The sequence below is a fragment of the Eulemur rufifrons genome, chromosome 16, assembly GCF_041146395.1.
Source record: "Eulemur rufifrons isolate Redbay chromosome 16, OSU_ERuf_1, whole genome shotgun sequence".
In the NCBI taxonomy this organism is placed as follows: domain Eukaryota; kingdom Metazoa; phylum Chordata; class Mammalia; order Primates; family Lemuridae; genus Eulemur; species Eulemur rufifrons.
Window position 1 is genome coordinate 76,502,034 of NC_090998.1, and position 22,125 is coordinate 76,524,158.

General features: G+C 39.1%; 1 protein-coding gene across 45 annotated transcripts in view; it reads right to left on the reverse strand.

Moving 5' to 3' along the window:
• Positions 1 to 22,125, reverse strand: part of ANKS1B (ankyrin repeat and sterile alpha motif domain containing 1B) — a 967,677-nt gene that overhangs the window by 51,839 nt on the left and 893,713 nt on the right. For 25 of the 45 annotated variants that reach the window (XM_069490549.1, XM_069490550.1, XM_069490547.1 and 22 more), the window contains 2 exons: positions 3,647 to 3,775; positions 1,625 to 1,696 (listed from right to left, as the gene is read on the reverse strand). In XM_069490549.1, coding sequence (XP_069346650.1) covers positions 1,625 to 1,696; positions 3,647 to 3,775 — 201 coding nt within the window. Of the gene's footprint in view, positions 1 to 1,624; positions 1,697 to 3,646; positions 3,776 to 10,350; positions 10,426 to 22,125 lie in introns of all 45 variants that reach the window. The other 20 variants (XM_069490553.1, XM_069490545.1, XM_069490556.1 and 17 more) reach the window with 2 other exon arrangements.

The following is a 22,125-nucleotide window of genomic DNA, read 5'->3' on the forward strand; positions in this document are numbered from 1 at the left end:
TAGTTAATAATATTAAACCAGAGATGCCAAATTAATTTCTTAGACATGTTCATGAATATGTATACAATTATTATGAGGCTTGATGATTAAAAACGTTCCCATTTTCTTCTTGTTCATTGGTGATACAAGTTAGGTCAGATAAATATTTAGAATACCAGGTTCCCAGAATTATAAAACCAAGAAGAACTCTAAAGTGTATCTAGTCCAATGTTCTCATGTTCTAAGTAAGGAAACAGAGGCTCAGGAGGAGCAGGGGAATGTAGTGGTTAAAATCTTGGGCTTTGGAACCAGACAGACCTGAGTTCCAGTGCCAGGTTGGCAAATTATTCCCTTTGTGTCCTTGAGTAAGTTATTTAACCTCTCTAAGCCTCAGTTTCTTCATCTGTAAAATGGGGATAATAACTGTACTGGGGTGCATTGTCATTACTCAGAAAATGGTAGCAGCTACCATATTATTATTATGAATAAAAAGTGACTCAAGGCAAATAAGCAGCAGCAGAACTAGAACTTAGAGTTTCTGACACATATCAGGGTTTTTTTCATCTAAACACAGTACCTAGGATAAAAGTTCACTGATACTGACAATTTAAGCACTGTATAACTCTACATCGAATAGACTCTCAGTATTTTTGCTATTGAATTGTCCAAAATATTAAATTAGCGATTACATACCAATGTTTCAATTGCACGCAGATTCACACATATTTAGCTTTCCACAAGCAATGGATATTTCATGTTTACCTCCATCACTCTTAACAGCGTAATTACATGCTTTTAAATATTTTACACCAAAAGCTGCTCATACAAATAAATGATGAGACATATGGGCCACAAATAAAAGTTAAGGTTCACTCGCTAATGAACTGACTTTGGTTAGTTGCTATTACATATTGAGTAAGTATGATATTCTTGATTTGTACTATCAGTCAGATATCAGCATATCCTCTGTACATCTGCTACATAGGAAGCGAGAATAAGGGACACGAAAGGAAAAGCTCAAGTGAATCTACACTATGAGTGACATTTGCTTTGGCTAAAATAGACTACTAGGAATCCAGTAGCCACCTAATCACAGACATTTGGAGTTGCCATTTTTTTTGTCAACACTTGTCCTTAAATGGTTCATTCCACTCAGAATGTTTTTCTTATATTTTGAAAAAACCTAATAATCAAGAAATCTCATAAAGAATATTAGCTTTATATAATACGCTCCCAATACTTCTGCTTTTGATAATTTTTAGTTAATTAGTGGTTTTTCAGTAAATGTTCTCAGACTGTCAACTGGGTACTTAAAATATTTTCTGGTAATAAACTAAAGATCATTTTTCTCCTAATCTGGAGAATGATTAATATCTACATACATAAAATTAATTTTAAATCTTTAAAAATAATTAAGAGCAAATGTACTGTGGTATAAATATAGCAAATATACATTAAGTCAAACTACAGGGAGATAAGCTCAAGCACAAACATGCACAAAGTCAAAACACCTTTTTATGTAACACCAATGTGATTCAGCAGACCAACAGATGAAGAAAATAGTAATTTGAAAGGTGGCAATTTGTATCCATACCCAGTATTTAGTATTTCAGCTACTAGAAATAAAATAGTTTGGCAAACTTACCCGCATTTTTGCACAAGCATCTTGGGTTGATTCTGTTCCCCTAAGTTCTTTTATCAGCATAGAACCTAAATACTAAAACACACACACACACACACACACACACAAAAGACAAATTCAATGATTTATGAAAAAGAGAGTATGAGTAATGATTTTAAAACAAACTGTGGAAGTATTACTTGCTAGGTTTCCTGGCGGTAAGTTGTTGCATAACTTTTGAAAACTAACAGTAACTAATCCTAACAAATAAATGCATTCATAGGGAGAATGCAGCAGAATTAACCATAAGTTCTGGGGGCTGTAATTGCTCTTTATAATCAAACTGCAGCATCTTCTAAAGATGCCATCTTTCAAATCATATTTAACTGCAAAATGGGGGCATCTAAAAATGTTTTCCCCTTTTTTGAGGCAGCAATGTCTGCAAAAATAAATCACACTACTTTCTATGTAATTACAGGGTTGTACGAGACAGCTGAGAAGCTAAGCAACATGTCCCCCATTTGGGCTTATTCTGCTGCATAGGTAATTAACGTTAGGCTGTTCTTAGGCGGAGATGCAGTTTTGGACCATTTTCATTCACAGCTGTGTGCCCTATGGTTGATCCACCTGAGAAGGGGATGGGAGGGTGCGGGGAGGGAAAGTGTCATTCTCAGTTGTTTCTCAGGGGAGAGAGCTGAGTCCCTGGTGCAAAGTGACACTTGGAGAGTCGGATGGAGACTAAAGAAGGACGAGAAAGTCTCCTCCCAGGAATTACCCACCACCTTGCTGTTAGATCGGATCCAGTACTGTACCACCCTGCTACAAAACGCTACTCACACTCCAGCTCCCAGCTGGGGACAAATGTCTGTTTTGCCTTTCTGTCCATTGACTCCTCTTCAACCTTATGAAGCTTCCATAGGGTTCCTTCGCTATGTCACTTTTTCCCCCTCCTTAATTGCCCTTCCATAAAAAAAGCTCTATACGTCTTTTTAAAAAGTGAATTAAAATAATTATTTTAGAAGAGATTTGAAGGACAGTCCCTGACATAACTGGCAAACATCCCAGGACTCTGCAGAAGTGGCAGTGGGCATCACCAGTCTCAGCCCAGGGAAGCCCCTGACTTGCAGGGCATGTGCACCCAAAGGCACAACAGCAGAGGTGTGGTCAGGGCTTTGAAGAAATGCATGTTCAGAAAGGCTCAGGGATTTGGGGTTTGAGTTTTGGAGGAAGGAAGCATTTCAACCCTACAGTTTTTGGGCAATAGTATTGAAATAAATCCAATGCTGCAAGATAAGGAAATAGTAAAAGAGTAGCTGAAAGCACAAAGTAAAAAAAAGGCTATGTGCTATGAGATCACCATAATGCCCACATCTTAATCAAATTAAGGTGACATTTATTATCCTTTGGTGAAATCCTTATCTTTTAAGTAATCAGGAAAGTTCCCCCTAATTGAGACATTTCTTTTCAAGAGAGGCAGTTTCAATGAGTTGCTGAGGGTTCAGCCACTTTTTCTGCTGTAGTCATGACAACCACCACCTGACCCAAAGCCTACAGTAGATTCTGAACATTCACCTGTTCATATTATTCACAATTCTAAGCTAAGTGTAACTATTCGTGCTCCTCTAAAAAACAACAAAGAATGCAAACCAGGATAATCCTACTGATGACAATGGAAAGAATCTGGTATTTATATAAAGTGGTAGACCCAATGTTTTGAGACCTGATGTTTAGTGAGTGAGTGGAGATGTATATAATGTGCTATATTCACCCTCATTTCCATTTTAAGATCGTGCTTTATCACGTCTTTTAAAATACACAACTATGTAAGAATAAGGCAAAACAGGCCTTAAGCTCCTAAGATTAAAAGCATTTTAAGGCTCTAGTCATTTGAACTTGCTCTTGGAAGGAAAGGGAAAGTGAAGAGGAAAATACTTTGGGAATTTCAGTGAAGGACATTTTGGTATATTTTCAATATAAACGTAAAGAAACCCAAAACACATCCTCTATCCCCACTTGTACTCAAATACTGAATTCAGGGTAACTTACAAAAGCTTTGTAATCACACGATTGGAAGATGAGCTTTTCTGGGTGATGCTGCCAGTACTGTACTGGAGTTGAGGCTGTGGCTTCGTTTGGAGGTCGCAAGGTAATGGAAGGTTCTCCCCAGTCTCCTGTCTGAAAATGACATTTATTCTAGAGGCAATATGAGCAGTAAGCCAAGTTCATTCCCAGTATCTACCCTGAGTTCAACTCATACATGTGTGCTGTAACTATGCAAATGCATTTGAGTGTATTTTATATATATAAACACTTTCACTGGTTATTATGTTTTTATGTGTATTAGCATCAGATTTCCCAAAGCTGAGTTAATTTTTGAGGTGGTGAAGAAGTTCAATTATTCCATGCTTACAATGACACCCTAAGCTAGGTAATTTTAAAATAAAACTTGAAGATATTAATAAATGATTTACTAATTCATAATTTCTCATTACAACAGAGAACACATAATCTTTAAAAGAATTTTTTTAAGCTTCACTGAAATTTTTAGTTTGAATTGCTTTTACATTCAGAATGCATAGTTCTATAAATTTCAGTTCCCAAATGTGACATGTACCATGCACTTTCCATAATTTAAATTTCTGGAAAAATGGTGCTATAAGCATGATACTAAACAAAATTTTGAAAGAAAAATTTACTAATGGGTGACAACTAGTTTCTCTCATCTGAATTCAATTGTATTGATTCAATGCCACTGTGATTGTCTTGGATGTATTCAGCTACCTTCCTCAGAAAACCTAAAGCACCAATGAAGACTAAACATCTGAATGCCAAGTTTGATCTTATGTGCATATGCATGTACTTGAGAATTCTGACTCATAAACACAAGCACATTTACAGATGATCGTGTATCGTATATATTCCCATAATACAGATCTAAAATAGAAGGACATCTCATCATTTATCACTTTCCATGAGGTTAGCCTCAATTTGTTTTATGCCTATAAAGTGTGAGTGTCTATAAAGTCAAAGGCCTGTGTCAGCAGGTCTTTTCTGGGCTCTACTCTGGTTTACATATTATACATGGGATAGTTCTTACCCTTTTCCATGGTAAAGATGCTAAGTTTTCAAAATTCAGTTCTTACTTCTCAAATGGACATAACTAAAACTAGATAACAGGCAGATCTCCAAAGCCACTCTTTTATAACCTAGCTTTGGCTGATCTTATATAGACTTATGAGAAACTGCTTTTAAGGAGTTAGAGGAGTACAAAACCAAGAACTCCAAAACCAAGTAAAATTTTGGTTAGAGAGCAAGTACTAGCAAATGGGTTGACATACTGTAGGATTTCTTAAAAAGGATTTCAAGGAGTCTAGGACAAGAAGGCAAAAGTTTGGATGTATGTTTTGGAAGGGAAAGGGAGTCCATAGATTTTATTAAAATCTTTGAAAGGATTTAGAAACCCCAAAAGATTAAAAACCATAATTCTCCAGGAAGGGTTTAAATAAGCTGTGTGTGTTGGGGAAGAAGACGAGCATTCCAATGTTCTCGGTGCGGTTTGCACTTACATTAGGTGCAGCAGGAGGCAGCTGCCAATAGTAGAAAGTCCTATCTAGAGGACTTCAGTAATGCACAGGATTTTTCATAGCAGTAGAGAGCCTGAAGCTTTTCTCCTTGAGTTGGGTCGCTTTCAATTGCAGGAAGAGCAAAGTTAGCATCACGCTGTTTCTTAGCTTCCCATTGTAGTGGGTGGCCAGTCGGAACTGCCCTGTGCTTCTCTCACACCCTGTTCTGAGCTACGACCCTTGCTAGTTTTGTTCTAGTTGCCAACTTAATTGTATATTGCTTGATCCCCTATTCCCTGCCTGTTGCTATTGTTAAGACTTTACCTGTAATATTTTTAGCATTTTTGTCTGTTTTATGACCCATCCCTGACTCATTCCTGAGTTATTCTCTTTATATTTATAAGAGTTTTTATTTTGTAAAAGCAATAACCGACTGTAACTAATTTTAGGATTAAGTTTTTCTCTGGCTTCATATTTTCATTTTTTCTGTTCCTTCACTCTCAAATGTCTTGACCTTTGTTATCTCTCCAGTCTTTATTTCAACTGGCTATGATTTGCTCTCAAAAAACTAGTATAAAATTCAAAATGTGGGATATGTGAATTTCAATATTATTTTGAAGTGCAGTGTAATATAAACTTTAAGTGATAATAGCTTTAAATTCTGGAAACATGCAACTATGGGTTCTTAAATAAAACCTCTACCCAAATCTAGCAAATCATCTTCTAATCTCCCCCCTTTTCCCCCCTTCTCCCCCTCCCTCGATAAAGCAACAACAACATAGCAAACAGGTATTGTACATTTAAGTCACAGGTAACACTGTTAACGGAACAACAAGTTGGCACGCAACTCCGTGGAATGATACAAAAGGAGGATCTGGTTGACTTCAAAAGATCCTTCAATCCAGTGTCTGCTGATGTGACAACGCAAACCAAGCATCAGATCTTCATGTTAGCCCTCTATCATTTAGCAGAGGTGTACCTTGGCCAAGCTCAACAGGCAGTTTTCAAAAGAGTCCGAACATGGCATGAGCTGGGGACACCGTGGGTTGCAGGGCAGGGCCGGGAATAGGGCTGGGGGAGGGTATGGGTGGGGTAAAGCTGGGGTTATGGGGCCATTTTCACGTGTTAGTACATTAAGCATGCAAGTCATAGGCAAACTCATTCTCTAACTGTTCAATTAACTCACACACTTTTATAATTAAACTTCAATGTGAGTTCCATACATTGAAAGCCAGAATTACAGCCAAATGCTGATCCAAATATTTACATCATCCACATAAGTTGTAGCAGCCATTTAGGGAATAACAAGCCCCGGCACATACAACCTCAGTGTGGAAATCACTGAGATCTCTTATTCGATCACCACTTAAAGAAATTCGTGGCACATCCCTTTAACTCTGCTTAGACAGCACCATCATCTGCTCTCCTACAACTCCACTTTGTCCAGAAATCACTAAGCACCTGCTTTGAATCCAGAGTGATTTGATAGGACCTCCCCTGGGTGCTATGGAAGGAGATAATTACAGGGAAGAGAAAGATAATCCTTACTTCATTTTCTTTGTGGCCTTGAAACATTGCTCCAGTCCAAATATCTTAAAATTTTCGATAGAGACTGCATCTATCTTTCTGGAAAGAGACACTGAGTTTTGTCATATTTAGTGCTATTTCCAGAAATTCGTTTTCAAACAGAGGAAAAAGTATTCTTAAGATTGAATTTATAAAAAAAATAAATTTCTTTTCTGCTTGGAAATTCGTCAATTTCTTCTTGCTCTCTCTTTTTTTTTAACCTTAGTTCTAATAATATTTAGAAGACAATCAGTAGATGTTGGTACTTCACTTTGGAATTAATTTAATGGGAATGGATGGACTCCAACAACTGGACTTAACATGACACTACTGTAAAGAACAGGTATGACCTTGGCCCTTGGCTAGGATTCAGCTTTACCTGGTTGACTGCCAGTAAAAACAAAAGAGTTCAGAGAACAAGGGTGCCTTAGGTCTCAACCCTCCTGGAGGCTGAATTACAGCAGGAATGAGCTATGGAGGAATTAGGTAGAGTAGTTACTAAATGCAGTGGCAGAAGAGGCCAAAAAATAAATTAAGATTTTTGCCTCATACATAAAAGAATTCTGAATCCTGAAGTGTAGTTTTAGGTCTTGTTTAATAATACATTCATGTCTACATAATACGTGTATTTCCCTAGGCAAAAATTTTTAATTAAATTTAATAATTTCCCACTTTAAAAAAATGCTTATTAAATATTAAATAACAATCTAACAGATCTAAGAAGCTTTTACCTCAATAACTGTTCGTGGTTTATAATCAAAGCTTACCTTTTTTTTTTTTTTTTAAGAGACAGGGTCCCATTCTGTCACCTAGACTGGAGTATGGTGGCCCAGATCATAGCTCCCTGCAACCTTGAACTCCTGGGCTCAAATGATCCTCCCACCTCAGCCTCCTGAGTAACTGAGACTATAGGTGCATACCACCACACCTGGCTAATTTATTTTTTTATTTTTTGTAGAGATGGGGTCTTGCTATATTGCCCAGCCTGGTCTCAAATTCCTGGCCTCATGCAATCCTCCCACCTCAGCCTCCCAGAGTGCTGGGATTATGGGAGTGAGCCACCATGCCTAGCCATAATCAAAGCTTCTCTTTAATGAAAAGTAGATCTAAACATAGGTAACAATGATGTAAGAATATTTAATTAGATGTAGTAGGAAAAGTTTAGTATATAATTCTGTCCTATTTTAAACTATTACTGACAGTGAGAAATTAAAATGATTCAAGGCACTCCTAATAAATGACTTCAGGCTATTTCTTTAGTGCTTTAAATACTTACAGAAAATCTTTCCTTTAGGTTCATTTATTTGAATAATCTTAATATCTCAAGAATTTTGTCATAGCTTAAAAACCTCGCTTATTTGGTATTTATTATTTTTTATATGTATGCCTTAAGGCTTTTTCAGGTTTTTATAAACACACTAAAGGACATCAATTAAACAAAGGAAAATCTACATCATTCAGTATCTCTTCAAATGCAAATAAAAACTAACCTTCTAACATAAAAGAAAAACATAATTTGAGGTTAGAATTTTAAATGGAGAGTTGATTTTATTTAACAGGTATTTAGCAACTGCCAACTATAAATTCATAATCTGGCTGAGTTTAAAGGGCTATAATTGGGCCACATCTAATATAATGTAATTAAATTAAGCATTCTATTATACCACCAGCTGAAAAATCTAAAACCATTAACTTAATTTAGCTATAAAACATAAAAGAAATTCATAAAATCTCAACTGGATGGCAGATTCTAAAATGCAGCTTTTAAACTTTGCATTATTTCAAAAGGTGGCAAATAGCTGCAAGTTTTTAGGTCACACACACAAGACACCTAAGGCAAACTCTAAAATAGATCATACAATGTACTGTCTCTCCCCCAAAGGGAAGCTGAATATTACCTATTCTATATGCTCTGAGGATAAAAAAGGAAAAACATTCTTTATATTCTTATTTTCTTCTTGAGAAAAAAGTTTCCCAAGGACGTCAGTAAATAATTAGAAGCCACGATTATGACTTAGCTTTCTAACATTAACAGAAAGGCATGGTATTTTCCAAGCCTTGTATTATTCTTTCAAAATTTTTTGAAAATTAGGATTTAATTGATTTTTTAAATAGAAGCTTTTAAATCTTTTCTACTAGGAACTTCTCCTACCCACCTGCTTGTAAATTTAGATCTGAGTATTAACAAACATTATTCTCTATTTCTGCAGAACACTTAACAAAAAACTAAAATGGTTTTAAATGACAACTGTTACTTTAAGGTTTTATTTTCAATAATTCTGACAAATTTCAGAGATGGGCTACCCAAACATACATAAGATAAACGTGATAACATTTACACTCGGAAACCTCTAAGGCATTGAAGAATGCTACATACAGCTCTATGTTTATAAACATGTATACATATATTTGGATGTGAATGTAAAGAAAGGGCCTCCTACAAACACTCACACACATCTGAAAGCAGGATGCTGCAGTTGTTCTTTTAAAAAATCTTCAAGAATAAAGAATGCTAGTTTGGTCAAATGCAGTTGGTTATCTGAATTTTTTCCTTTTGAGGATAAAGAGCAGAGATGGCCACTTCTGAACACATAGAAGCTTTGGTTAGCATTTATGGGTTCAGGAGGAACTGCTAGACCATGTGAGCACCAGCACCAGGCAATGTATAGACACCACAGTCCTCAGAGCCAAAAGTCCCATGCATAGGAGGACGGATGTGGCTGATGCAGCATCATCCCAAAAGGCACTTCACAACAACGCCCGTGAGACGCCCCTCCACATGCCACCCCGAGAAGTCTGCTCAGTGATTCTCAACCAAACGTCTCCACCTCTCAGACAGCAGGTTGGCCAATGGGGAAAATTTAACAGGATGTGAAAATAGAACTGTCTTTCGAAATAGGAGACATAAAAAACCCAAACATTTAAATGTTTACTTTCCAAATGAAAGGGATTTTTGCTAAAATATGCAAAGGTGAAATGTGAACATTTGAGTATTAAGCAGCTCAGAGTAAAATGGGTCACAATTTCACACACGTTGCAAACATCAATTCAGTATTGTCAAATGGAAAAAGGCTGAGAACCACTTTGTAGCTGTAACAGTGCCTCTCCCGCTTAGCTTCCTCCCACATTTGCATAAAATGTATACAGAATATCATGCAAATCATACTCAAATATTTCTCACAAGTAAAGCGCATGAATCTTTGAGAACCATTAGACACAAAAGGTTGAGTAGCCCATGGACATGAAGAAGTACAAAATGGGGAAGAATAACACTGATATGTACATATTATTTTATATATATCGATATCAATTTACCCTTTTCCTTTTTCCTGTAAAAGCAAGTTAACACAGATGCCTGAAATGAAAATCAAAACTCACATGGGACAGATTTTAACTGTAGACTTTAAAACCAAATATGTTTCTCATTTTAGAACAACGTTTGCACATCAACTAGTCACGAGGCACAGTAAATGAAGTATAATAGACAAAGAATCTCAGGAATCAAGAGACATTACAAATTTCTGCATTGCCAGGACACAGTACCTATAGCTGTTGACAACACTTTGCAACACATCACAAAGCGCAAATTCAGGAGGAGAAAATAACCATTTGTAACCTTACATTATGAACCTGATGGATCGCTGAGAAAGGAAATCCAGCATTCTGATTGGTCCATATTTCACAGACAGACGACTGCTGATATAAACAGAAAACTATCTTATCTTGTCAATATTTAAAACATGGCAGCTACCATAAGGTAGCATCCAGGAAGGGAAAGAGGAAAATAATAAAATGTAAAGAATCATATTTCTTTTAGAAAACCTCAAAAAACCTTTTAGGATGCCCAAGGTTTAAAAATTGACTTCCAAATCATTCATTTTGCTTAAAAACATTTTGGGTTGGCTGGAATAAAAAAGATCATTTATGCATTAGTGTTACAGCGAGGGACATTACCAATAAATTCACACCCTGGAAGAAGCAAACTGTGTTTTACATTTGCCAAAAAGAATGTAAATACCTTCCCTCTTCACGTTGTTACTTTCGGAAAGATGGGAAAAAAAACATTTAACATAGGTCAAAATTTTTTATTTTCTTATCTTCAATGACCAAGAGCAAACAATGCAATAAAATGACATTTCTTACTTAGTCATTGCTCCATTTGATAAACCTAGAATATACTTATGCCTCCAGAGGTTCTCAGGGGCAAACATCTGTAGTTAACAAAGGAAGAAGTGTCAATTTGCTACCCAGCACTTCTTCCTGGAATGGTGGTGGAGGAGGCAGAAAGGAGGCTGGAGCAGTGAAAGGTTGGGCTCAGGGAAACTGAGTTTCTGGGAACAGCATTTGTGAGTTTAATCAATCAGCTCCATGATTCTGGCTCTCCACCACGCATCATTAACAACCTACGGCAATCATGTTTGCTCAGAACGAAACACTGGAGTAACCAGCAACCCCTCCCAGGAGTAACAGCATAAACTGCCAAATAAACCGACTTGGCTTGACCTTTCCAGAGTTCTTTTCCTGCATGCCATTGTTCTAAAAGACACCGTGAAATTGAATCACAGAAAATGGCAGAGTGCCTGAACGCATTCAGCAAGCACTCCGAGCATCCCCAGAGTTCCTAAGCAGACCGTACAAAGATCATCGCAGGGAGGAGATAAGCACATAACCATGATATGGTTTAGAAACCCAGCGAAGAACAGTATCATCAGCAAACACATTACGGAAAAGAAAGCTTATCCCTAGGAAAAAGTTTCCCCACCCCACCCTCCCAGGAATGCTCATGAGAATTTAAACATCTCTCTATTTAGGTACAACAGCATCTCCACACACACCTGCACCTTTGCTTTCCATCCCTTCTGTCATCTGCGTGGCTTGCTGGGGACAGACTGTCAGGAAACTGGTAGTCTGTTAAGGAAGTTAGGTCCCCAGGGTCTGACCAAAGTCACCACTGACTACCTCCAATTTTGAGCAGCTCTGCTATTCTCAGTCCCCTCTCTAATAACCTTCATGCTACTTTACCCACAGGGGGAGGATCTGCCTCTCAAAAATTAATTCTCTAGTAAGCCAAGTCTTGGGCCCCCACCCCATGTCTCCAATAGCTGTCATCTGATTTAAATATACCAACTCCATGCCTTAGTTGGATTACCATCTTAACTGGAGCCAAATGTACTTCTACCATACCCCTGACCTGTTCAGCACTCTCACCCACGGTCCTGAGCTAATTCTTTTACACAAATCACATCTTCTGCAACTTTCTAGTGCTGGTAATAACCCAGGGACCACCTGTCGTCTGACAGATGAAGACACAGACATTCAGAGAGGTTAGGTGGCTTGCTCAGGCCACACAGGGGAGTGGCACAATGTGTCGGCCTGCTGGGATGGTGAGGAAGGCGTGTGAGCCCAGTACTGACATCACTGGGAGGCGGAGGGCAGCTCCAGTTACATGGACCCTGTTTTCCTGATCCCGAAACAAGTGTACTTAGTTGCAACCAGTTCATGGAACAGCCTCAATTCTACAGGGGTTCAAACACCTAAAAATTTTATTGTTTTCCAATCATTACTCCCAAGTAGGCCATGCCCAGTCACCTCACCCTGATGGGCACCAGGCCACTTCACATTTTGGACAGACCGCATAACTCCTTGGTCACTTTGAGACACAAAGAATCCATTCTGTATAAAATCTAATCCCATATCTGATTCAAACTTTTCCTTCCCCCAGGATGCACCAGTCTTGGAGCGTAAGGAATCTGAGATGGGTTAGAGAGCCTTGGCTTGTATTTTGTCTTTTCCTAGGACAAGGGATGGTGGGGTGGCATGGTCTATCTCAGATGTTCCCCACCCCAACCTCTACCTCCTTGGTGTGTTTGGTTGGGGAAGACGGTCTGGGAGAAGGATGAGGGCCTCTTTCTTGTCTGGCTGGGTTGAATTCTCTCTGACAGCTGTCACAGCTTTTCAGCTAACACTGATGTGGCCTCCCATGTGCTCTGTGTAGCAGGACCCCCAACCTAGGCTCTCCTGCATGCCCGTGCGGGGGCTTCAGAGTGTGCAGTGCTTGGTTCCTACAAGAAAATCCCCACTTCGCGTGCTGTGACACAAAAATGACAGCCCACAAAATTCCAACAGTCACACAGAATTACCAGAGTTAAGGAGGGAAGAGAGGATCTTGTGCCATATTTGTTTCATTTTAAAAAATTCATATAAAAATTTCCTCAATGAAGAAAAAAGAACCCACCTCTGGTCATATACACTGCAGAGAGTTCACACATGGCTTATACATATTTTTACAGAAGTTATAATAAATATTTTCCATTTATAAGTTATGTTTTAAACTAAGAAAAATAAAACCTCTATAATTACTAACATAGTTATGCATGGCATGACGACATTTTGGTCAAGAACAGACTGAATACATTACAGTGGTCTCGTAAGATTATAATACAGTATTTTTACTGTACCTTTTCTATGTTTAGATGTGCGTAGATAGGAAAATACTTACCATCGTGTTATAACCGCCTACAGGATTCAGTACAGTAACATGCCGTACAGGTTTGTAGCCTGGGAGCAATAGGCTACATCGTATAGGCTAGGTGTGTGGTAGGCTACACCATCTAGATTTCTTAAGTACACTCTGTGATACTCGCACAAAGCTGAAATTGCATGATGACACATTTCTCAGAATGTATCCTCATCATTAATCAAAGCATGACTGTAATTGTGTGAGTCAGCGCAAATGGTAAAAAGTCAGAATTTTAAAACAGAGTTTAAAATAAAGGCAGTTAACTGTGTTTTAGTTATGGAGGTTTTTTTTTTTTTTTTTTTAAGCCGATACATTCCAGGTATCATAGTAATTCTATTGGCAGTAAATAATTCATCAGGTTCACAGAGCAGCAATTTAAGGTGGACCAGCTATAAATGGTGTATTCATAATATGAAATGGCTCTTCTCTTAGATAGAGGGGTATAGACCGGGTGCTGGAATGAGTTTTTTAAATGCAAGGGAGTTTCTACTGCAGAAATTCATCATATTTACGAAGACCATATGTTGGAGTACAACATGCATTGAAATACTGAGTCTTGAAAAGTTTTGAGAAGGAAAATAGAATAGCAGTGATAAAATTTCATCCAGGGCCAAAATTCCTAGAAAAGTAGTGATTTAAATCTAAGTTTTAATTAAGCGTTAGAATGTCTTCATCTGTAAGGAAGAAGAATAGTAGTATCTGCTCTACTTATTTCACCAGGTTGCTGTGCAGCTCCTGTCAAGCTTCCTGAGAGAGGAAACTTTTTCACAGCTAAATTTCTAGGGCCTGGAACACAGAAGGACCTCAAACATTTGCTATATGAATAGAATCATGTAATGTATCCAAAAGTTCTTGGTAAATGGCAAAGTGCTACTATACAAACATTAGTCACTGTTATTATTCGTGATCATTTGTAATAATGGGTCTGCTTTATTGGTGCCACTTGTGCCTTTAGTAAACTATGTCGCTGCCAACACACTTCTGGTAAAATTCACTAGAAATTAATCTTGAAGACTTCTTGCTAGAAAAGTCCGCATTTTTCCCGATAAAGGCTGAAAATGGGCTGCTGACTTTGCTGGAGAGAGAAGGAACATTTGTCATTAGTGCACCTATATGCCAAAGGGCTGCTTGCAGAGAGCTCGGAAACAATTGTGTAAAAGAATGTTAATCATACCCCCTTGCAATTTCATTTGCTTATTCATTTTCTCTCAATTCCTTATCCGCACATACTGCAAAGGCTAATTTAGTTTTTCTGAACCTGAATCACTGTGAAATCCAAACAAATGGGGGTTATGTAAAGATAGAGTAGACTTAGAACTGAGATATTTTCAATAATTTAATGTTTACTTCTTTGATGATGAAGTCAACACACATTTGAAGGTGTATCATTTTACCTTTAGTTCAGACCTCTTCCTTGACTCTGGAACTGTTTTCTTAATATGTAACACACATCTCATTCTTGTTACCATCTTGTACCGCAGATTACCATGACTTCAGTTCAGAAAACACAACACAATTGCATTCAAATCTGATCACAAAATAAAAAGGATATTACCAATTTCCAAAGTTTTCCTCCTAAAAATGGACTTTTCTGCTGCTCGATTGATACAGTAACAATCCATAGTTTACAATAAATTCTCTCTCCTTCGTCATCTGCTTTGCTCTCTCTATTGGAGCATTCTTGAAAGTGCTACAACATCTTCCATTAAAAGCAAACTTCCCTTGATGCAACGTCATCCTCAATCTCTTGCTCAATTTCTGTTCTTTAAGCAAAGCTCCCTGACAGGTGTCTCCAATTTCTGTTTTCCTGTCCTCACCTGAGCCCACTCATTGAAATGGAAACAACTTTTCATTTTCCTTAACCTATCTGACCCCCTTGATCACTCCTCCCATTTCATAGCCTCTTTTGCTGGTTCCAGTTACCTGACCATCCCTGGAGCGTCAGTCCTCAATCCTTCTCCAGTCCTGCTTGGCTGTAGAAGGTGGTCTCACCCAGCCTTGACTCCTAAATTTCTATCTCCAGCACAGACTTCTTCCCCAAGCCCCAGACTTGGACATCCAGCTGCCTACCTGACACCTCTACTGTGACATTTAATAGGCATCTCAATCTTAAATTAAATGCCCCAAACCAAGCTCCTGGTTACCTCACCTTCCCTATAATACAGCTTTCTTATTTCAGTACATGGCAGCCCCCTTCTCCCAGCTGCTCGGTCTCAAAACGCTGGAGCCATCCTTTCTCTTACCTTCCACATTCAATCCAGCAGCAAAGCCCGTTAAATCTGCTTCTAAGATCTTCTCGCTCTCCTGTCACCACCTGGTCCAAGCTACTCCCTTTGCTCACTTGGATTCTTCCATTGGCTTCCTAACTGGTCCCACTGCTTTCATCTTTATCCCCTTACTGTCTGTTCTCCATACAACAGCCAAAATGACCCATTTAAAAGGAAACTCAGACCATGCCACTCGGCTCCATTCGACTCAGAAGAAAATTCAAAGTCCTAACGACAGCCTGCGAGGTTCTCCACGCTCTGCTTTTCCTCTCTGCTCTCCTCTCCTGCCACGCTTCCTCTTGCTCCCTCAGGTCCTGACAGCAGAGCACACTCTGGCGTTAAAGCCTCTGCTTTATTCTCCTTCTGCCTCCAGACACTGCAAGACCAGGTCCCTCACTTCCTTCAGGTTCTACGCTAATGTCACCTTCTCAGAGACGCTCTCCCCAAGCACCCCAGCTTATTAAATCCAGATGAAGTCTCTACTTTCCACGCTGTGAAAGGGTTATTCCTTGCAGTAGAAATTTAAAATGTGAGAAAAGTTTAGAGCATAAGAACCTACCTCCCCAACACCCTGGCAGTCATTCAAAGATAGTTAGTTACTGGTCATCTACTGTGTGCAAGGCATGAGTCACAAAGTGAGTAGGAATCAGCCCTACTTTTAATCAATGTTTATAGGGTGGGGATTGTTATGGGCACGATCTTTTCCCCATTGTCAGAACCAGTGGGGTCCACTGGGATTGAGAGGCAATGCTGGGTCTCAGAACAGAGCAAGCTGATGACAGCTCCATCTATTCAACACCACCAATTAGGCTCTGGAAGCCTTCCGGGAGTCTGCTGATGTCGTATAGCTAGTTTAATAAAGAAACTTTTATGAATAGAGCCCTCCAGTCAGATTCTGTGAGAGATGAAATTTTCTGCTTTGTTTGAGCCCTGGGAGAAAAAAAACCACTTTTCCTCTGTTTCTCCCTTATGTTTGTCATAATACTTCCAACACTTCAGGGTGTTCGGAAATTGACCAGAAAGAATACAACAAGAAATGAGAAAGGTTCAGAGTGAAAGCAAAAGGAATAATGAAGTGCATTCCTTCTCTGGGATGATAGCTCTGAAATAAAATGAAAACAAACCTGAAGAGCAAACAAAACAGCTTCAAAGGCAGAAGAAAAAAGGGCATCCTAACAAAGAAAAAAGAAAGCCTTGGTCAGTAGCCAGCAAACTCAGCAGCTCTTTGAGCAGAGACTCAGATAAGATGAGATCTGTCAAATGATGGAGTCTAGCAAATTCAGAGCCATCAAGGAGTGATGCACCAAACACCTTGTATGCATGTTTTCCTCCAGCAGTGACAGCTTCCCAGCTTCTCTTTTGTGGGCACCAACTGAACCCTGTCTGGAAATCAGAAAATCAGACCCTTGTGTTTCTCCTGAGTTCCCTGGAGGCCACAGGCCAGCCTCTGATCTTTCTCCCATCCTCTGTTGTAGACAGAAGAATGATTCTCCTTCTCTCCTCCTGGGTAAGTTTCGAGATCCATACTTGACCCTCTAACAATGGCATGTAATTTAGATTCTTCTCTTCAACCACACAGTCTACTTCTCAAGTGCAGTGCCTGTGTCTATTTCTTTCTAGTTCTAAAGTGTGAGACAAAAAGTTACGAAGGCCCCACTGACCCTTTTTATAAGAGGTTTCCAGTGAATTATTTTATGTGCAGGAAATGCTGGACTCAAGAAAATGCTGCTTGCTGTCATTTCTCCACCTTTCTGAAGAGCAGTTCTTCTAAAACTTCATGATTGTGACCTTCCCCTGTGTCTATGGGGAAGATTCTTGCACAAATCAGTCATCAGCTGCTGGGAGGGAAGAGCCAGGCCAACAGTTGTTCCTCCAGCATCTGCATGTGCTGGCATCAGCGTTAACCAGCCTCCCAAAAGTAAATAGCACATTTGGTTCCATCCTAAGTCCTCTGGCATGATATAAATTCTGACACCGCCTGCCCAAGTTTAAGGTTTTCTCCCCATCCTCTTCCCCTTCCTCTCTCTTTCCCCTCCCCCTCCGACCTCCCCTTCCTTCCCTCCTTCTCTCCTTCCTTGACTTTCTCCCTCCCTCCCTCAACTCTAATTCTGGCACTGATAGCACATAAAATAAGCCCTCAGCTGCCAAAGTAGGAAAGAACTATAGGCTTGTGATACTCCTATTATTCACTTGTAGAGATAATATATAACCTGCATTCCCTAATATGACAGTTGTAGCCCTAAATGGCATTACACAATTATTTATGAACTCTCTTTACAGGAAAAAATAGAGCAGAGGAAAAAAAAATGAACATTGTCTGTTCAGTCCAGATCTCATTGTACCGATCCTCAGATTCTATGGATGTTGCAGGGAATTTAAGTCAATTGGGTTCATACTGTTTATAGGAATATGGGCTATTTTACTTGTTCTACCTAAAGTTGGGACACCATCACTACTTATACAAACATTTTTCAGGACCAGTAAAAAGCAGAAGTATTAATAACTCTTTCAGAAAAGCAGTGATCAGCTTTCTATCATAACATGCATTGCTGCAAAAAAAAAAAAAAAAAAAAAAAAAAATCCCTGGATTTTACAAAGTAATATTGTTCTTTGTCTGTAATATCTCTTTAAAATATACATTATGCTCCTTTCTTGCAAACGGAGGCCGTCATTTTCTTCGCTTACATCCATTCATTAACTATATGCTCAACACTTGTTTCTCGCTTCTGGTAAAAAAAGAGGTATTGGATAAAGTCATTCATTCAATGATGTTTACTGAAACCCCACTATTTCCTCATTTTATCCTTGTGAAAAATATTGATAAACAAGGTCTAGCTGAACAATCATCTTGAATGATGCCAACCTAAGAGGTCTCTGGTAGAAAGCTATAGTTTCTCCCTCAATTCTACCTTATTCAAAACTTCACTTGGAGGACTACTTGAAAGGTATGGCTTTTTTGAGGTAAGCTTTTTATTTTATTTTATTCTATTTTATTCATTTATTTATTTTAGAGACAGGGTCTCGCTCTGTTGCCCAGGCTGGAGCGCAGTGGTGCGATCGTAGCTCACTGCAGCTTTAAACTCCGGGGCTCAAGTGATCCTCCCACCTTGGCCTCCCAACTGGGACTACGGGTGTGCATGCGTTGCCACCTGGCCGAGCTAAGCTTTTTAAATTAGCACATCACACAGTTGGGAAAGATCACTGATATCCTGAGTGACAGCCAAGTTTTAAAAAGGTCTCAATGAGACTAGGATTATTGGATAAACAACTTGATAAAACTGTTTTATGTGGGAAAGAATACTGTAAATGTAAAATCCAGCCCTGCTGAGAAAGGAGGCATGGCTCATGGCCATTGATAAAGGCTGGGAATTTTTCACAAAGAAAAGCTCAGTAAGAATTAGCAATACGAGAATGTAGCTCAGCATGATATCAACAAAGTGGACCTGCTTGAAGCTGGGGGATGGGGAAGTGTGCAGCCCACAACCCGTCATCACCGTGATATCAGCAACGAACTGCATACATTGAATACAGTGAGGGGAAGATATCAATGGTCTTCAGTCTTAAAGAACTCTTCTCAGCTAAAGGGATCAGATTTATTCTTTGTTATTTCAGAAGACAGCATTAACTACGTAGGAGTTTTAGGAAGTCTTATTTCACTTCAATATAAGGCAAAAGTTGTATCAATTACAACTTTTCCAAGGATGAGGCTGCCTCACAAAGGAGGGGCCAGCTTTCCAGTGACAAGTTTACGCAGATGTATGAGATGTATGAGAAAGGGTGCCTACATCAACTAAGGGACAAGGCTATGTACATTTTCTGGTCCCTTTTCACCCTAAAATTCTCTGCTTTTCTTTCATGTAATATAGCTGGCTCTCTGTATCCATGGATGCAGAATGCTTGAACGCAGAGAGGGCCGACTGTACCGTGCCATTTTACATAAGGGATTTGCGAATCTGTGGATTTGGGTATCCATTGCCGAGGGGAGGCCTGGAACCAGTCCTCCGTGGGTACCGAGGGATGACTGTACAGAAGAATCATCTAGCTATTAATGCATGTAGAGAAAAGCAAGTTACTGCCAATTTTGTGATCTCACATTCAAACCTCATTAAAATAGAGACCTATACAGAAAGGGGGTCATATCATTTCACAATGGTTTACATGAAGCAATTGTTTACTATGAATATCTCTGATTTGTAAAGTATGAAAAATTGGATGTCAAGAGCAAAGGATTTTCTTCAAATACAAATTTTTTCTTTATCCATGCTACCTTAGAGATTTAGTTCTCTACTAGCTTTGCATTTACATAAGGTATTAGATATTATTAGTAGAATTTTTCAAGGAACTCAAAACATTGCATTGGAGCCTTTTGGGGACTTAGAATTTCTAGAACATGTCATATCTGCTGGTACCTGGTTTGTAGAGACAAGCTGGGGCATTCATCAATGCCATGGTTCACGTGCAGAATGTGAAGCTAGACCAGACCACCTGCGTTCGAATCCTGGCTCTACTCCTTACTATCTGTGTGGCTTGGGCAAGCCACATAAACTCTCCGTTCCTCAATTTCCTCATTATAAAGTTGTACTAATCAGTGCTGGCTCTGAAGTTGATGTTAATGAACTACCAGATCTAAGCTACACAGATGATATTCTATTGTTCCAGGCAGTTTATTTCCCTAAAAGATTTGAGCCCAACCCAATTTGTGTCCAATTTGATAGGTCTTAGAGCCCTGAGGTTTTATGGTGCCTATAACCTTACATAAAGCAATTTGGTCAATGGTGTTTACCGAGTGCTTATCATAGAGGAATACAAAAATGATTAAGGAAGAGTCAGGTCTTGCCCCCACACAGCCAAAATATACCTTACCAAAAGAGGAGCAAGCATTTAAAAATGAAATATAATTACATATTTTGAAATATACCACCTCATAAGCATCCTTTACATTTTAAAAGCACTTAAGTATGGGAACCATCCATAAATCCTTTTCCAAAGAGCTCCAATGCTAATGAGGATATAACATGGATAGGAACTTCTTGGACAGTATTTGCATTCATAAGAACTATTCTATCGTTTCTGTATCAGTGGAGAGGTTTCAATTTGGGCTTACAAGTTGGAAAACAAATAACTAAATATTATGAGCTTTACTTTAAATGTATGTACTCCCAGTTGCAGTGGAAAAAGCATATGTAAGGGCTGGGCGTGGTGGCTCACGCCTGTAATCCTAGCACTCTGGGAGGCCGAGGTGGGCGGATCGTTTGAGCTCAGGAGTTCGAGACCAGCCTGAGCAAGAGCGAGACCCCATCTCTACAAAAAATAGAAAGAAATGATCTGGACAGCTAAAATTATATATATAGAAAAAAATTAGCCGGGCATGGTGGCGCATGCTTGTAGTCCCAGCTACTTGGGAGGCTGAGGCAGAAGGATCGCTTGAGCCCGGGAGTTTGAGGTTGCTGTGAGCTAGGCTGACGCCACGGCACTCTAGCCCAGGCAACAGAGTGAGACTCTGTCTAAAAAAAAGAAAAAGAAAAAGCAAAAGCATATGTAGAAGAAAACTAAAGGTTATCTCAAAGGAATAATATTTTCTAAAACAAACCAAATGTATAGTTTCATAGTTTATAAAATGCTTCGCAAAATACTACTTTATTTGTGTCTCAAAAAAATGATGTGAGGCAGACATTAATCTTTCTTTGGGAAGAGAAACTAAGGCTCTGCATAGCTAAGAGGCTTGTCCAAGGTTGCAGAGGCAATAGATATCAGAGATGGGATTTTTTTTTTAACCCTGAGCTTATTACATCAAATCTGGCATTCTAAAAAAGCTCATCAGATTAAGTATGAAAAAATGAAATCAATACTCATCTGATATAACAATTTTCCATCAGACAGCCTCAGAATTCCAAAGTCAAAGTGGGTTTATTCAGGCAGCCACTATTTGCTATTCCCGCCTCCTTGGAAGCCAGTTCCACTTCTGGTAACAGGAGCCTGGCTGTCCATGGGAGGAGCTCACTTCTTACTCTTCAGTCCATGTGGTTCAGATGGAGCCCATGCCTGGCTAATCTTACACACACACACACACACACACACACACACACGCCCCTTTGTGATAAACTCAGGGAAGGTACAAAAGTGATCCAAACTAGGCAGATCTGAACTGATGGGATTATCAATACTGGGACTTCATTTTTAGAACTCTTGGAGAGATAGGTTCTTTTTCCTGTAGGTTCAAGTTTAACAGGGATTGGGTTTGAAACTCTCCACATGTGGAGAACACCTGCTTGGAAAAAAAGCCAATAGAGAGGAAAGCAGAGCCAAGCCATGGAGAGCCAGAGAGCAAGGCAGCACAGGAGCTCTGGGGTGCAGCACTACCCGGACCTTGCAGGGAAATGATGCAAACGCATGCCCTTTTCCGCGTACGCCATCTTGAGCTGAATTTCTGTTACTTACATGCATCCAAAGGAGTCCTTGCTGATAAATTACTTTAGTCATATACAAACAGAATTAACTGTTTAATTAATTAGAGACTGGACCACACAATCAACCCTATTTCCTCTAGACATCAAAAAATTTTATTATTTTTTTACCACTGGAAAAAAGAAAAGGAGGAAGGAGAATCAG